Genomic DNA, 17508 nt, shown 5'->3' with positions numbered 1-17508 from the left:
GATTGGGATTTGTCTGATATTTTTCTTATGTTTAGGCTGAAGTTATGGGTTCTGGGGAGAAAGACCCCACCGGTGAAGTGTCATTGCCATCACTCACACTGAGGGTGCATACCATCAACATGACATCACTGTGAACGGTGACCTTGACCATCTGAGGAAGTTCTCCCCAGGTATTATTCAAATGAGGTTGCTTGTGTGCCGGCCCTCCCTTTCCACACTACACTCTTTGGAGGAAGTCACTGTGCGAAGCCCACATTTAAGACACTAGGGAGTTATGCTCCACTTCCTTGAAGTATCTATGAATTATTTGGAACCCTTTTGCACAGGGGATTTATCCATACTTCCCGTTTATTTAATTTGACGGGTTACTTGTATTATAGACAAATGTCTATACATTTCGTTATTTGGCATTGTTTATATTTGGCAATTCCTTTTAACTTTAAACTATACACGGAAAGATGTATATAGGAAGAGATGAAACTTGGATATGGGGCAAATTTTAAAAGACAAACACAGCATTTAGTGACAAACCTTTTCACGCCTTTCTCACCCAGCCTCTTAGCTCCCCACTCGAGATATCTTATGCATTTACAAGCATGACAAATATATTTCCTTTTTGTACCCCAAAATTGTGACTGACTAGATACACTCGTTCAGGGTTCTTGGTTATTTTTATTACAGTTAAAAAAATGTAGAATGACACCCGGGAGATCGTCCCTCATCGCGGCCGCTGGATGGAGCCGTCCCGTGCCTCTTGGGCTCTCCTCCCGCGTCTCCCATCCCCGCTCCACGAGGCGCCGGGGTGAACCCTCCCACGGCCGCAGCCTGCCGCTCGCCTCCGCGCGCCGGGCCGCCCGGGTGGTCCCGCGCGCGGCGGGCGTGGGAAGGGCCGCGGGGCGCCCCGCCCCCGCCCCTGTGACGTCAGCGCCGGAACCTGGAATCCCGGCTCCGGGAGGGAAGGCCGGGAGGCGGCGGCGGCGGCGGCGGCGGCGGCGGCGGGAGCGGGTCTCCCGCGGCCTCTCGGCGGCGCCGGTTGCAGCCATGAGCGAGCCCAGCGGCAGTGCGCTCCCGGCCGGCAGGCCCAGCGGGCAGCCCTTCGTCCACCAAGGTAGGCGGCGGCGCCCCGGCTGCTGGCGGCCGGCGGGCGCACGCGGGCGCGAGCGGCTGGGAGCTCGGCGCGGCCCGGCCCCCTCCCCACCCCCGCGGCTGGAGGGAGAGCGGATTATCCTCACTCCTGCTCTGCCTCCTCCAGCCCATCCTCACCCAATTCAGGGAGTACATGCCCTACCAAAAGAACACCAGAATGAAGTCCCGGCCGTGGTGAGTTTGCCTTCCCGCTGCTGGCCGAGGGATCCCAGGCTAGTCTCTGAATCATCTTACATGTTAAATGAAACTATCATGATACCCCTGCCAGCCGTAACGTTCTGGTACGAGGTGCCTGCCTCCCAGACATCTCCGGCTTCACAATTAGACAGACTACGAACTGAGTTCTCCCTCGGCTGTTGATTGCTGTGTTACCTTTGCTACGTGGCTAGCCCTCTCTGAGCCTCAGATTCTTCAGCAGTAAAGTGAAAATACGATAGTGATGGGATTAGTTGAGAGGCAGACGTGTGAAGTGCCTAGTACAGTGCTTGATACATAGAAAGGCACAATCAGTGGTAGCCAGCCCAATATTATATGCTTTTCCCCTTTTTTATTGGGTAAAACTTTAGAGTGAAGTGTACAGCTCTGTGAGTTTTTACATAATCATGTACAACCGATACCCAGTCAAGGCAGAAACGTTGCCAGCCCCCAGGCAGGCTTCTTTGCAGCATCTGTGTCTTATATTTGCACTTGACAAAACACAAGACCTCACTGTGAGTTTTATCTGCAGCAGTTTTTCTATTTCAGTTTGAGAATAGAGATTTTGTTACAAGGATTTACGATACAGCATGAGTGTAGATTTGGGCCTTGAGCCCTTCTAACTGGATTGATCTCAATACCTAGAAGAAGAAGAAAAAGAGAAGACATCCAGAGAGACTCACAGCCTGGGAACTTGCTCAGGAATTGGAAAACAAGTCAGGCTTGGTTTGATGCTAATTATTTTCTGATGCATTATTAGTATTTCTGGCATCAGCTTAATTTCAGCGTTTCAAATAATAGCTATTCAAGTGTTTTCTTGTTTGTACTGTTTTTGTTTGTTTTTTAGGGGAGGTCCTGGGGATTGAACCCAGGACCTCGTGCATGCTAAGCACACACTCTACCACTGAGCTATTACCCTCCCCCGTCAAGTTATTTTCTAGTTGATTTTTAAATCTTCCTCTTATTTTAGCACAGTCCATCACATCTAAGATGCCAATCCTGGTTTCCCATTTGGAAGGCATGAGATTTATCTTTCTTGGACCTTTTCTGGGTGTTTGGGGGACTCTAAACATCTTTTTATGAGTGTTATTACTAGCTCCTCTAATTAAAACGTCTCTCCGTCCCTTGGGCAGATGATGTTTTCTGACTTGGTCCCCACCAGCAGGAGTGGGAGGCTCAGAAGGGACTGTGCTTATAACTTTGTAGCACTTTGTAAGCCCTGACGCTGGTATGGGCATCATGGGAGGACAGTTGGAGGAGGGCAGGAGACAAATGACGTCTGGTTTACAGAAATGGGAAATGTGTATCCTTCTGAAATTCGATCACAATACTTGCCTTCTTAATTAAAGCTTTGCAGTGGCTTCCTACTGCTCTGTGAATAAACTCCAGGATTTTCTATGGTGGTCAAAAAGGCCAGCAAAGACCCCAGCCCACCTCTCCAGACCCTCATCACCTACAGCCTTATCTTAACCCATCCTGCTCCAGCTACACTGACTGCCTTCCCATTTCTCCAACATATCAAGGTCATTTCTGCCTCAGGGCCTTTGCATCTGCTATTCCTGTTGCCCAGAGTACACTTCTCTTTGATCTTCATATGGCAGCCTCTTTCTCCTCCTGTCAGGTCTGCTTAAATGTCACTTCAGAGAGACAACCCTCTGTAGTTGTCTTGTCTAGAAAAGTGTCTCTTCCCTCTTTCCCTGACCAGTTACCTTTCTTATTCCTTCAAAGCACTTAGTCATCTGGTTTGATCATTGCCTGGTTTATTAGCTGTCTCTCCTAGAATGTGGGTGCCACCAAAAGCAGGGGCTTTGTCTTGTTTCCCTGGGACCTAGAACAGTCTGGCACATGGTGGCTGCTAAACATGTATTGAATGAATGAATGAATGAAGTGCACCCACAGCCATGCTGACAGCTATAGTGTAGTGGTTATGAGTCTAGACTCTGTATTCACAGGTGCAAATCCTCTTTTTCCCATTTACTGGTTTTGTCTTTGGGAAGGCATATAAGCGCTTGGTGCCTCAGTTTCCTGTGTGTATTATTGGAAATAATGATGGTATCTACTTCAGGGGATCATCATAAGGATGAAAAGAATTTATGTAAATAACTTAGTAAGTGCTTATATTAGTCACCTATCCCATGTAACAAATTATCTCCAAATCTAGAGGCTTAGAACAATAATAAACACATATCTCACAGTTTCTGTGGGTCAGGAATTGGGGAGTGATCTATCAAGGTAATTCTGGTTTAGAGTCTCTCTCAAGGTTGCAGTCATGGTTTCAGCTAGTGATGCAGTCATCTGAAGGCTTGCCTCGGGCTAGAGGATTCCTTCCAAGATGACTTGCTCACAAGGATGGTAAATTGACACTGGATATTGACAGGAGGCCTCAGTTCCTCTCCACGGGGACCTCCCAGAGGGCTGCTTGAGTGTCCTCATAACACGGAGGCTGGCTTCTCCCAGAGCAGATAATCCAAGAGAGAGCAGGGTGGAAGGGGGAGAAGGGGAAGAAGGGGTCCTGTATAAAAGCCCTGTTCAGTGTGGAAGGGGCCTATATAAAGGCGTGAATGTCAGGATATTGGGAGGAGAGCATCACTTGGGGCCATCCTCGGGACTGGCTGGCATGGACCAGGTATATGTTAACTGTTACTAAGATCTCTGCTCTCTACTAGAGGTACGCTCCAGCAGGGCAGAGGCTGGGCGTGCTTGGCTCACCATCGCATCTCTATGCTTAGACAAGTGCTTGGTGCCTAGTAGGCTGTCAGTAAATATTAGTTGAAGGGATACCCTGTATAATTTGGTCCCTGTCTTAGCTCTCATTCCCGTCCCCAACCCCGCACCTGCCTAATGGTCTCCAGGTTACTTCTTAAGCCCGAGAGGCCCTGCTGTTACCTCTACCTAGGGGCCGGTAGCTTACTTCCTTATAAGGAAGTCTTCCCTGACTACCTCCCCTTCCACAGTCTGGACTCTGTCCCTTTGTTTGCCCACATAGCTCTCTGGCCTCGCCCTGTCAAAGTATCTCTTGAACTCTATTCTCGCTTCTCTAGAGTTGTATCATTTTTTAAAAAATTGTTTTGCCCAACTATTTTACTTATTTTAACTTTTTTTTTTCATCTTTTTTGGGGGGAGTAATTAGGTTATTCATTTTTTAAATGGAGGTACTGGGAATTGAACCCGGGACCTCAGGCATGCTAAGCATGCGCTCTACCAGCTCTACCACTGAACTATACACTCACCCCCAAGTTGTATGATTTTTAAGAGCAGGGATTTTGGGAATTAAACAGACTTAGATTCAGACATTGACTTGGCCTCTTGTAAGCTGTGTGGCCTTGAGCAGGTCACTGCCTTTTCTGAGCCTCAGTTTCCCCATCTATAAAGTGGAGGTTCTGCTAGGAGTAGAAGCTAAAGGATCGCCTTGTTCCTGGGCCTCTAGAAAGGGTCGTCGCTCTGAGCCAGCCCCTGCCTACCTCTCCACGTCGACCTCTGCTGCTCTTCTCCCCGCCAGGCCCCAGCTGTCGTCTGGTCCCCCGAGTGCTTTCCTCCAGGCCTCTGTAGCCTCTGTTCCCTCCTTCACCTGCTTGTCCTGCGCCTGGCTCCTCACACTGTGCTCTCGGCTTGAATGTCACCTCCTCCAAGAGACAAAGACCCCACACTCATCTCCTGTGTCCCCCAGGATATGTTTCCCCCCCCCAGGGCTTTTTGCCCCTCAGCCCCATGGTACCTGTCGTGTTCTGTGTTTGTTGAACAGAACGACTCTTTGTGAAGTATTTACAGTATTCCTGTCAGTACTTCATGCCAGCCGGTCACATACACACTGCACACTTTATATACACAGTGTACATCATATAACTACACACTTATTCCAGTCTGGAGCCCTTCAGCTAGCATGTGTGCAGTGACTTTTTTTTTGATTGAGGTATGATTCACATAACAGAATCAACCATTTTAATATGTACAATCCAGCAGCATTTAGTTCATTCACAGTGCTGTACAACCATCACCTCTATCTAGTTCCTAAACATGTTCATTACCCCCAAAGGAAACCCTATACCCATTAAGCAGTCACTCCGGTCTCCCCCCCCCCAGCCCCTGGCTACAGCTGATCTGCTTTCTGTCTCTATGGATTTAGCAATTCTGGATATTTCACGTAAATGGAATCATACAATATATGACCTTTTGTGATTGGCTTCTTTCACTGAGCATCATGTTTGCCAAGTTCAATCATGTTGTTGCATGTGCTTCTGTCCTTTGTATGGCTGAATAATATTCTATTGAATAGATGTACCACATTTTGTTTATCCATTGATCTGTTGATGGACATTTGGGTTGTTTCTACCTTTTGGCTATTAGGAAAAATGCTGCCGTGAACATTCAGGTGCAAGTTTTTGAGCATCTGTTTTCAGTTCTTTTGGGTGGCTACCTATGAGTGGAATTGCTGGATCGTATGGTAATTCTGTGTTAAATTTTTTGAGGAACTGCCAAACTCAGGGACTCTTGACCCTTCTGTGGGATGTGACTATGACCGTTTGTCCATTGTTCAATGGGGGACCCCAGGTCACTCAACCAGGATATCCAGATGGCTGTTATGAGGTGGCCAGGGAGGACTGAAACGTGTGTGATGTCTGCAGAGCCCCTGGCCTGGCCTCAGTGGGCACCGCTCCCTGGAGGGAGGGGACCTGGAGAACCCTGATGTGACTATTTGGATTGCCTCCACCTGCTGGAGGGCAGGGCTTGGTCTGTTCCCAGCAGGGAACCCTCCTGGAAGGGTAAAGGGATAAAACTAAACAGCCCTTCTAGACTTCTCCTGTGAGGGGCATTGGAACTGATTTTTATTTGTTTTTTAAGGTAAATGAAGAGAACCTCTTATGGAGCCTGCCTGTTCTAGGTACAAATCACAACTTGGCTGGTTATCTGCTGTGTGACCTTGAGCAAGTCCTGTTACCTCTCTGAGCCTCAGTTTTCTTATCTGTAAGATGTGAAGAATCATTCCCCCAACTGAGAGGATTTAATGAGATAAGCATTTAAGAATCTATCACCACTGTGGGCAGGTGCCCTGCGCTTGAATGGCAGCAGTTGGCAGCATTATTATTATTATTATTATTATTATTATTATTATTATTATTATTATTGCCTTCTTTGGCCCTAATATTAAAAGTTTGATGACTGCATGTGCTGTGTGCCTATACTTCCTGGAGTTGTGCTGTTAGATACTTTGTAGTTAAACAACTATGCTTTGGGTTATTTTAGTCAGACAGACTGTATGAAACTTGAAGATAAGTAACCATCTGACCTGCGGTGTTTCTTTTTTTCCCACCTTACCTGCTAAGTGCATTCGTCCAGGTAACTCATCAAAGGTGTCCTGGGCCACAGGGCTCTTCTGCTGGTCTGGACGCAGCTGGAGATCACACACGCCGGGCTCAGGCCCATTGGCTCTCTGGTGAGCCAGCCATCTGACCTGAGTTATTTTCTCCTCTGTCTGGAAGAGGCCAAGCCTTGCCCAACAACTCAGGCCCTGATTAGGCCCAAAGACCCAAAGGTCCTCGGTGGCTTTTTTTGGTTTGTTTTTTCAGGAAGTGAAGAATTTAAGAGATAAAAGGGGGAAATAACTTTTCAGTGTTGTAACCTTTGTTGCCCTCTGGCCACTTTTTAAAGGAGCATTGTTTGGCTGTGGGACCACCCAGTCCTTCTGTGGGGCTCCCCCCCAGCCCCTGCTGGGAGGAAGGGGCCAGGAACTGACCCTGAGCCAAAAGTACCAGGCATGGGGCCTGGTGATGAAAGAGGCAGGCAGGGGACAAGCTTTCATGAAGCTTCTAGTCCAGCAGGGGAAACACTAAACAGGTAGAGGAGAGGGTAGTTACAGCAAACCACAACTTCTGAGAAGGAACAAGCAGGTAACGAGACAGAGGGGGAGCGGCCTGTCTCGGGGGCGTGGTCATGCTTGGGAAGGTCTATGCGGGGAGGGGACTGCTGAGCCAAGGCCCGAGGATGTGCAGGGGCCAGTGCAGGCGGGGGTGAAGCACGGGTGGGAAGCGTTCGGAGGGGCCACGGGAAGAGCAGAGAGCCAGAGTGGGAATGAGCTCCGTGTACCTGAGGTTGGAGTGGAGAGAGGAGGAGGAGGGATGAGGTCGGACCAGCAGGAGCCCTTTCCTGAGGCTCTGGAGGGCCCTGGTCAGCCGTTGGATTTTGGACTCAAATGTGTCACTTTCTTGAATTCCTTGCAGCAACTCAGTGTAGTAGGTATTATTCACCCATTTTACCCCCATGGAAACTGAGGCCCTGAGAAGTTACTTGATCAGAAACAGAAGGATGTTAATGTTGTGAACCTAGAGCTTCCGTGACCGTGTATCCATTTGACAGGTTTTTTTGAGCAGCTATTATATGCCGGGCCCCCATGCTAATTGCCAGGGGTGTAAGAGTGAGTAAGATACACTGAGGTCTTTGCCTGTATTGGTCAGACCTTAGGTTAGCCTTGGGCAAAGTTTTTCTCTTCTCTGAACCTTCCATGTTACAGAATGAGGGTATTACATAGGAGGGCCTATTTTGAGGGTCACAGGACATTTGTGTGTTAAAGGGTTTGACATCATCACGGCACGTGGTCAGTGCTCAGTAAAGGCTAACTTATTATTGGCACTTCCAGAAATACTGGAAATCTTTTTGGAGAGGTCCCAGCCAAGAAAGATAAACAGTCCATATAGAGAGTTAACTTGGTCCGTAGCAGGAAGCACCGCCCCATGCAAATTTAAGTCTTCATGTACATGAAGTTCATCAACAAATAACCAGAATCCTAACTTCAAGCAGCTAGCCCTATGTGCCGGGCACTGCTTCAAGCCAGCGGTCTGCAAACTACAGCCCCTGGGCCAAATCTGGGCCACCACCTATTTTTATAAATAAAGCTTTATTGGAAAGCAGTCATGCACACTCGTATGGATTCTGGCTGCCTTCCTGCTACAGTGGCAGAGTTGAATAGTTGTGCCAGGGACCATGTGGTAACAGTATTTACTACCTGATCTTTTCGGAGCACTTTACATACGATGGCCATCTAACCCTCAGGACGGCTGTGTGAGGTGGGAACTACTACGCCCATGCTACAGGTGGGAAAACTGAGGCCCAGAATGGTCAAGAAACATCCCAGGCCACACAAGTGGCAAGTGGACCCGGGGTTAGCATGCAGGCAGCGGGCTTTGGAGCCAGTTCTCTTAACCACTGTGGCTTGTCACCTTCTCAGACAGATGGAATCATAGTAACTGCTCCATGGACAGCCCACCAGGTACCCTACTGGCTTGGAAGCCAGGGGACCTGAGTTCAGGGCCCAGCATGACTCTGATCACCCAGTGAATCACTGTTGCTGAAGGCTGTTTGCTCACCTGGTCATAAAGCCTTGGACCCAGCCAGTCTCCAGGCCCCACCCAGGTGCCAAGGGATATGACTCATGCAGGTCCTCCCTGCCCTGCAGTTCTGACGTCTGGCAGATGGAGGAGGCTCCCAAGGCCCTCCCCTCTCAGACTAGGCTCTGGTCCCCATGAAGAAGGCCCCTCTGTCTTGCCCAATATAGTAAATGGCTGTAAATGTAAGTTTAATAAAGTCTGATAAAATTAAAAATTCATTTCCTCTCTCATCAGCCATCTCAGTTACCCAGTAGGCGCATGTGGCTCATGGTCACCAAACTAAACAGTAACCGTTATAGAACACATTTGTCACTGCAGGACAGTGCGGCCTGACATGTGATGCCCTGCCACGGGACACAGATAGCCGTGCCAGCCCGTGTAGCTCAAGGACAGAAATAGCCACATGGCTGGCCAGAGAGATCCTGTTAAATCTGAGCCAGATATGTCATTTCTCTGCTCAGAACTCCCCTTGGTTCCCACCTGCCCCAGGTAAAAGCCATGATCTCACCATGGCCCACAGGCCCCGTGTGGCCTGGCTTGTTTCTACCCTGACCTCCTACCACATAAGTCAGCCCTGCTGACTCTCCTTCAGCCACACTGGCCTCCTTCTTGTTACTTGAACTGACTGGGCTTGGTTCTGCCTCTGGGCCTTTGCACTTGCTCTTTCTATCTCTACCTTGCTCATCTCTGTCTTCTTGGATGCTCTTCTCCCAGGTAACCCTGTGGCTCTTTCCCTCCCTCCCTTCAGGCTTTGCTCAGACACACCCCTGCCTTGTTTTTCTCCACACATTTCTCACCATTTGAAATACACTGTTCTTACTTGTTTACTGTCTGTCTCCTCAGCTAGATTGTCAATCCCATAAAGATGGAGGGTTTGTGTGTCGTATTCAAGGCTATGTCCCAGTCCTAGAACAGTGCGTGGAACTTAGCAGTTGCTCAGTAAATCTTTTCAAGTGAATGAGTGAATGGCTAGATGGATGGGTGGGTGGCCTTTCCAGGAGTAGGGCCTTGATGAGTCCCTGGCCTCGGAGGCTTTTGAGCACTTGGTGGAGATGTCATAGCAGCTTCAACCAAATCCCCTGGATTGTGTGCCCTTGGGTTAAGACCCTTTGGTAGCTGTGAGCACAGATTATTCAAGTGCCCCAGCTCCAGTTAGCATCCAAAATAAAAACAATGTCACACACGTAGACATGAGTGAAGAGAAGTCAAAAAGTCCTGAAATCGATGTCTGCATTGCCTTATTGGTAACATCAAACAGGGTGTACACACACGTGTCTAGTAGGGCTGGCTTGTGTAAAGTACCTGATATAGGAAGAATGTAATATAGGATCAGTATCTCAATTGATATTTTTTTGCCAGCTTTTTCAATTGTGGGGAAAAAAATCATCCCTAAAGAAAAGAATAATATTACATGCTTAAATTCCTTTTATCTTTTTCTCTTTTTTTGGTGCCCCTGTTTTGCTGGTGTACTAAACATAATACTTTGGTCTACCTAGTGGGTGATCCAATATTGCTGATATCCCCAGCACAGAATTCAATTATTTGTGATTCATTCATGAATGCATTCATTCATTTAGCAGGTTTTTAGTAAGCATCTACCGTGTGTCCAGCTCTGTGCCAGAGCCTGGGGATTCCGTGGTGAGGGAGAGAGATGGGACCCCTTTCCTCATGGAGGTTACCGTCTAATAGGGGAGGGAGAGGGTCAGAGGCAATATTTAAGTAAACAGGTAGGGAGGAGGATGGAATAATGACGGGGATGCAGTGGACTGGGGGTTAGGAGACACGTGCTCATTGGAGGAGAGAGTGAAAGCTCATCGAAGCAGGAAGCAGGAGTCCCATGCAGAGAGGGGCTCCATGCAAGGTATCAAACAGAACTAATTCCCACAGCAGCTGGCCAGATGCCTGGGCCAGATGACCCAGAAGGTCCCTTCTTACCCAGAGTTTCCATAATCCTGAGGGTGGGAAGAAAAACCCTAAAGTGACTCCAGCACCAAATACGGTCAGGCTAGGCTCTTGGCAAGCTCTCGAGGGAGGCTGGTGGTAGGTTCAGTGCCACTTAGATGACAGTTGGCCTGTGCCCATGTTCTGGGAGTGTTTGTACTCCGTTGGTAGGATTTGGTGTCCTGTAGAAAGAGCTGGCAAGAAAATTGGGACCTAAGGATGCTCTCCAGATGTGCCTGCCTCTGCCCATTCATTCATTCATTCTTCAGATGGAAGGTTTTCAGTGCCCAAGATACTGCGCTAAGCCTCAGAGAGACCACCTTTATCCTTAACCTGGAAGAACACCGGGTCCCAGAAGTAGTTATGCCTGCTCCTGCCCCCACATCTCCTGTAATTACCCAGTCATCCTCCCACCTGAGGAACCTCCTCCTTGCTGAAATCTGACTCCAGTGGCCAACAGGATCTAGGCATCCCTAGGCGGAGGCACCCCGATGTCTGAGCTACGCTCCCGCCTCCCATGCACGTGGTCATCCAGCAGCTCACACCCCGACAGGCTTAAGTGACCAGCTCAGGAGAACATCTGACAATAGTTGTAATGAGACCGTCTTGTCCTCTAAAGATGAGAAAACCAGGGCTCAGGGAGGTGACGCGACTTGCCTTTCTAAGAGGTGGTAGAACCAGGAGTCTATCTTGACATCAAAGCCTTGGGCAAGCCGCCGTCTCTCCAAGTCTCAGCTTCCCTGTTGAAAGGCCAGGGCAGCGATGTCTTCCCTGTAGGTTGGCGTGAGAAATTGTTGATGTCATGCTCTGGGAAGCGTGTGGTCCTATGTGCAAACAGTTAGTGGTGGATCAGCTATAAAAATAATGATGCCTGTGTTCAAAGGTATGGCTGTGATTTTTTTTTTTAACTTGAAGATGGAGAACTTCCCAGGGATGTCTGAGAAAGCATTCCTCTTCCGTGATGGTCATTTTAAAAATAGAATTTTCTACCAGGGACTGTTGTTTTGAAGTGTGAATAGGTTGTATCTCTCCTGCGGAGTGGATGCAGGAACTGTCGAGTGGTTAATTTGTGTGGCATCTTAGTGTCTCTGAAGCACTGCAGGTCCATAGCCCATTGAATGGTTTCATAGTAAAGACTACAGCTTCGGCATTGGACAGGCCTGTAATGGGCTCCTAGTTCCAGCACCTGCTAGCGGAGTGAGTGGGAAAGGCACCTAACCTCTCTGAGCCTCAGTTTCTTCGTCTGTAAAATAGGATAATTCTGTTCAAAGAGGAGTTCACAGTATTAAGTGTGCTGATGCTCATGTGTACTTCAGATAGCCTGGAATAAGGTAAGTGTTCAAAAATTCCCAGCCAGTATTCCTTAGGTTGTTTGCAGCTTTGTCCTCATGATCACGCTGATGAGGTCACGGTGTTATATCCTCCGTTCTGTAGATGCAAAACAGTGACTCAGAGACAGTCATTGTCTCTCCTGGGGTGGCCTGGCTAGTGGGCGAAAGCCAGCCTCGGCTCCAGCTCCAGCCCTCAGTCCCTGACCCCAGGGCTGCTGAATATTCAGCAGGTCGGTGTGGCTCCATATTCAAAGGCCTTTGTTCCTGGTTAATAACAGCCCTTTGTTGCTGTCCGGAGGGGAGGGCAGAGCGGCCTCCAGCTGGGGCTGGACCTTGTAGCCTTCAGGCCCCCGACTCCCCACCCTCCCTGCTTTTGCTCAGGGAGCCACCCTTGCTAATGGAAGTGTGTCACGCCCCCAGGGTGTGCTGGGGCAGGGAAATGACAGGTTGAGTGGGATTTGCAGGCTTGGCCTTGGCCACTGGCAGGGCCCCGGACGCATGTCTGGGTGTCATCAGCAATGGGACAGCTGTTCCGTTGTGTGTGAACATGCCCATCAGAGAAGCAAGGATTACAGATCTGCACTGTCAGACTGCAGCTCAGATCAAGGCCCCAGCTGGTCCCCTCCTCCCACGCTCCCTCGCCCCATTAGCTACGAGTATATTTATGAAGCCCGATCCACCCTGTGCCGGACACCATGCGCAGTGTTACTACCTACGTGATTGCCTTTGATTCTTGTAAGCTGACCCCTGTGATGGCTCACATCCTTAGCCTCGCAGCCACAGAGTGATGCTTCAAAACATGGTCAGGTCACATGCTTTGGCTTAGAGCCCTGAGTGGCTGCCTGTCTGCCCCATCCAAGGGTGACCTGGCCCCGTCTCTGACCCCACTTTCCCATTCTTCGTGTCCCAGCTACCTATTGTTGCTTACAGATTGCTCTAAACGTGATGGCTTAAGCCGTTTTATCACTTCTGCTAATTCCGTGCTCAGGAAATCTGCAGCTACAGAGGAGACAGTTTGCTCAGCTGTGTGTCATGTCTCCTGGGTCTGAGCATCCGGTGGCCTCTTCCTGCCCACGGTGAGGATGACCTGGAGGGCTGGGGACTGGCTGCAATGGCTCGCTGGGGCCATAAGCCCTGGACTTTGGTTCTCACTGTCAGCCAGTTCCTTGGTTGTCCTTCTTGGAGGCTTGGGGCCTCTTTCTCTCCATGTGATCGGCCAGCAGCATTGGGGGACTTCTTACACAGCAGCCCTGGACTCCCAACAGTGCAAAGGTGGAAGCTTCCAGGCCCTTTTAAGGCTTGGGTCTGAAACTGGCAGAGTGTCACTTCTGTTGCAGCCTTTGGTTAAAGCAGGTGACAGATCCAGCCCGGATTCAAAGGGAAGGGGACCACAGAGGGCTGGATGGCTCTTCAAGGGCCACCAACAAAGGCGCCTGTGAGCTCTCATTCATTTACTCTTCTCTAGCCACCAAAGCCTCTGTGCTCTTCCTCAGACATGCCATGTTCACTGCTGCCTCAGGGCCTTTGCACTTGCTGTTTTCCTCCTCCAGGACACTCTTCCCCAAAACACCCTCTCTTTATTCAGCCTCAGCTTAAATGCTGCCGCAGCAGAGAAACCATGCCTAACCCCACCTTATGAAAAACAGTGTATCCCACTCATCACTTCTGTCCCCTCACCCCACTCTTTTTTAAATGGTACTCATCATCACCTGGCATAACATTTATTGCCTGTGTATTGTCTGATCTCCCTGTGCCCCCACCTCAGAATGTAAGTGCCATGTGAGTAGGGTGTTGCTTTGTTCACTGTGGTATTCGTAGCTCCAGATCTGACACATGGTAGGTATATTTGGTGAATGAATGAGTTTTTGAGAAGAGGAAACAGAATCTCAGAGAGGTTAAGTAAATTTCCCAAAGACGCACAGCTGGTAATCGACAGAGCATGGATTCAAACCCAAGCAATTTAGTATCTAACATTAAACTGTAGAAGCTTTGCTACCTGTGGGGGTCAGTGCTTACAGCTGCCTCCTCCCTCCCGACTCCATGTCTTGTCTTCACTTAGGGTGCTCTTCTCAAACTAAAATCAGATCAGACATAAAACCCATCTTGAAGGTGGCATTCGTTCCTTACCTTCAACAGAAAGCTCTCCTTCCTTGGACCGCTGCACAGGACACAGCAAAATTTGGCTTGATAGAGCAGAGTGAATATAGATTCTTGAGTAGGCAGACCTGGCTCTGTTTCCAGGGCCCCACTCCCAGGCTCTCGAAGCATGGGCAAGTTACGAAGGTCACCCACTCATCCATCCGTCCACTGGGTGTTTATTGAACTACTCCGAGCCAAGGGTGCTGCTAGGTCCTGAGTTGCAATAGTGAGGAAATCCATCACCCGTCCTCTGAGAACTTAGTTCACTGGGCAAGACAGATGTCCTCACACAGTCACACACGTAAATACATGGTTATAGATTATGATACGTGCTGTGAAGGACTTCCTGTGTGTGGGAAAATGGGTCACAAGCTACCTGTAATAGTGCAGTGAGGCAGAGACCTTTTCCCTGAGGAAGTGACATTTGACTAGGAGCTACTAGGATAAAGAGATGGGGCAGGTTTATTCCAGGCAGAGGGAACAGCATCTGCAAAGGCTCTGAGGAGGAGGACATGGGCCCATTTTAGTATAGGAAGGGTCCTCAGACATGTGTTTGGAGGGCAGAGAGCCCGAGGAACTGGAGAGGTGGGCAGGAGTCAGATCATGCAGGACTTTGAGGGCTTGGGCAAGGGGTTGGGGAACCCCCCAGTGACTTTATTTTCTCATCTGTAAAATGGGGATTGTGGTATTACCTACCTCAGGACGTGTGAGCATCCGTGGTCACTTGGGAGATGGCTGGCTGTAGGCTGGCCAGGATGGTCCCGTCTAGGGTGATCATCCCTGCCCCACCTTGCATCATCCGTCAGCCGGTTAGCTCGGACTTGTTCACACGGCAGCAGCAGCTGGCGTCCAGAGAGCAGCAGAGGCTGGCAAGGCCTCCCAGGGCTACACTTAGAACAGACACAGCTTCACTTGTGCTGCGTTCTGTGGTCCAGCCAGATCACAAGGCCAGCGCAGATCCCGTGAGTGCGTGTGGAGCTCAACACAGTGCCTGGTGCGTAGGGAATGCTCCGTAAATGCTATTATTATTATTGTTGTTGTTGTCGATATTGTTATCACTGTGTATTTGCCTAGCAGGTTATGCTTTTCAGTTTTATCCCATGCATCGTATGCCTTATGCTGTGTGAGGATAGTTGGGGCAACTATATCACTAGCCCCATTTGACAAATGAAGAACAGGATTTAGATAACTTGGGGCCACACATTTAGCAAGTGTCTGCGGCCAAACACTAAAACTCAGGTATCGTGTAACTTAAAGCGTATTTGCAAACACATTTGCTGAAAGTGAACTCGTTTGCTGATGATTTCATTATCTTGAGCGCCATCCTAGTAAATAAAATAATTAAGGTACAAATGCTTTTGTCAGTGGCCCAAGCTTGTGACTGCAACGTTTACTTCGGGTGTCTGAGATCCAAGTCTCCTATGTAAGGTTTGGTTTTGGGCTCCCAGGTTCACTGGAATGAATAACGGTTTTCTTCTTTCTCACCCAGAGAGCCTCTCTTTGGACTCCAGTTGCTTTTCTTCTCCACCTGTGAATTTCCTTCAAGAGTTGCCAAGCTACCGGTCCATTGCACGTAGGAGAACAACCATCCTTTCCCGAGACAAGCAAAGTGGCACTTTACTGAAGCCAACAGACTCTTACAGCTCCCAGCTGGAGGGAGGAATGACCGAAAACCTCGACAGCCAGTCCATTCGGAAGTACGCCCTGAACATCTCTGAGAAGCGGAGACTGAGGTTTGTCCAGGAGCCATATATGATGTATGTTTTGGACAGAGGTGCTTTTTATGCCTGGAGTGTATTTCCCAAAGAGTTCACATAATTAAAAGTTAATTACTTAGGGTAAGCTAAACTGCTGTGACAAATACCCAAACATGTAAAATCTCAGAGTGTGAGAAGTTCATTTCTTGCTTACATGAAAGTCTCGGGCTGAGGTCAAGGAGGGATTTTGCAGTCACTCAGGGACCCAGGCGCCTTCCATCTTGTGGCTCTGCCACCCCCCAAGCCTCTGTTGTCTGCAGTCAGTCTGTTCCCCCTCCCCCCAGCTCCTGCCAACCCACTGATCTACTCTCTGTCTGTATAGATTTGCCATTCTGGACATTTCATATAAATGGAATCATACAATATGCAACCTTTTGTGTCTGACTTCTTTCAGCTTAGCATCATGTTTCAAGTTTCGTCCAAATTGTAGCATGACTCAGTACCCCATTCCTTTTTATGGCGGGTATAATAGTACAGTGCAGGGATAGGTCTTGCTTTGTTTATCCAGTCCTTCACTGGCTTACACTTGAGTTGTTTCCACCTCTTGGCTATTGTTATTAGTGCTGTTATAAACACTCAGCACAGGTTTTTGCTGGACACACTGTTTTCAATTCTTTTGCAGTACCTACCTCGGAGTGGAGGGGAATTGCTGGGTCATATGGCAGTTCTTCGAGGAATGGCCAAACTTTTCCCAGTGGCTGCACCGTTTTACGTTCCCATCAGCAGTGTATGAGGGCTCCAGATTTTCCACGCCCTCTCGGCTGGGGTTTCATTTAATGCTGAGGCTTGACAACACTGCCATTGTCACTGTCATGCTCGTTTTTTTTAACGCAGGGACATTCAGGAGACCCAAATGAAGTACTTATCTGAGTGGGACCAGTGGAAACGGTACAGCAGCAAGTCTTGGAAGAGGTTCATAGAGAAGGCTCGCGAGATGGCGACCCACCTGGAGCTGTGGCGGGAGGACATTCGCAGCATAGAAGGTACCGCCCCCTACGTTGCTCGCGCTCCTCCAGGGAAGTCACCTGGGCCTGGAGGAAATACAGCTTCGTTTTTCCTGACCTCCAGGTGGGAGGTAGCATTTCCTTCCATGATGAATGCGAGCAACAAACCACAGTTAGAATGGACAGAGCCTGGGTCTTTGTCACCAGCGAGATCGCAGATGTCTTCCCGTCCCCTCCAGCTGTCTGGGAAGAGCATCCGTGCTCATCACTACTTTGAAATTACAGCAGAGATTGGATCTGCCACTAGGATCTTGTTCCTTCACGTGCTAGTGAAGGTGTTCATGCATTAATCTATCACAAATTTAGTTTCTAATATTATGACCATCGTATATCCACTTATATTTTGTGCATTTAAAAATAACATTCCAAGGTGGGGTTCAGTAGGCCTCATGAGACTGCCAGAGACACCCATGGCCCTGAAAATACTGAATATCCCTGCTTCCCCATACTGGTGAGAACTGGGACCAGGTACAGGCCGACCTTGGAGATACTGCGGGGTTGGTGCCAGACCACCGCAGTAAAGCGGATATAATCACAAAATGAGTCACAGGAAGTGCTTACACTATACTGTCATCTGTTAAGTGTACAATAGCATTATATCTAAAAAACAGTGTAC

The 17508-nt window shown here is 48.9% G+C and overlaps 1 protein-coding gene across 2 annotated transcripts in view; it reads left to right on the top strand.

Annotated features, from left to right (window-relative positions):
- Positions 1-905: 905 nt before the first annotated feature.
- The window catches only part of TMC7 (transmembrane channel like 7), a 48971-nt gene continuing 32368 nt past the window's right edge, over positions 906-17508 (top strand). Inside the window, exons 1-3 of one of the 2 annotated variants that reach the window (XM_072942682.1) lie at positions 906-1108; positions 15621-15864; positions 16723-16871. In XM_072942682.1, the coding sequence (XP_072798783.1) occupies positions 1042-1108; positions 15621-15864; positions 16723-16871 (460 nt within the window). In that variant the 5' untranslated portion in view covers positions 906-1041. The remainder of the gene's footprint in view (positions 1109-15620; positions 15865-16722; positions 16872-17508) is intronic. The other variant, XM_072942683.1, reaches the window with a different exon arrangement.

This window comes from Vicugna pacos, chromosome 18 (assembly GCF_048564905.1).
Source record: "Vicugna pacos chromosome 18, VicPac4, whole genome shotgun sequence".
NCBI classification, from domain to species: domain Eukaryota; kingdom Metazoa; phylum Chordata; class Mammalia; order Artiodactyla; family Camelidae; genus Vicugna; species Vicugna pacos.
Note: the sequence above shows the minus strand (reverse complement) of the source record. Positions and strands in the feature narration are given on the sequence as shown.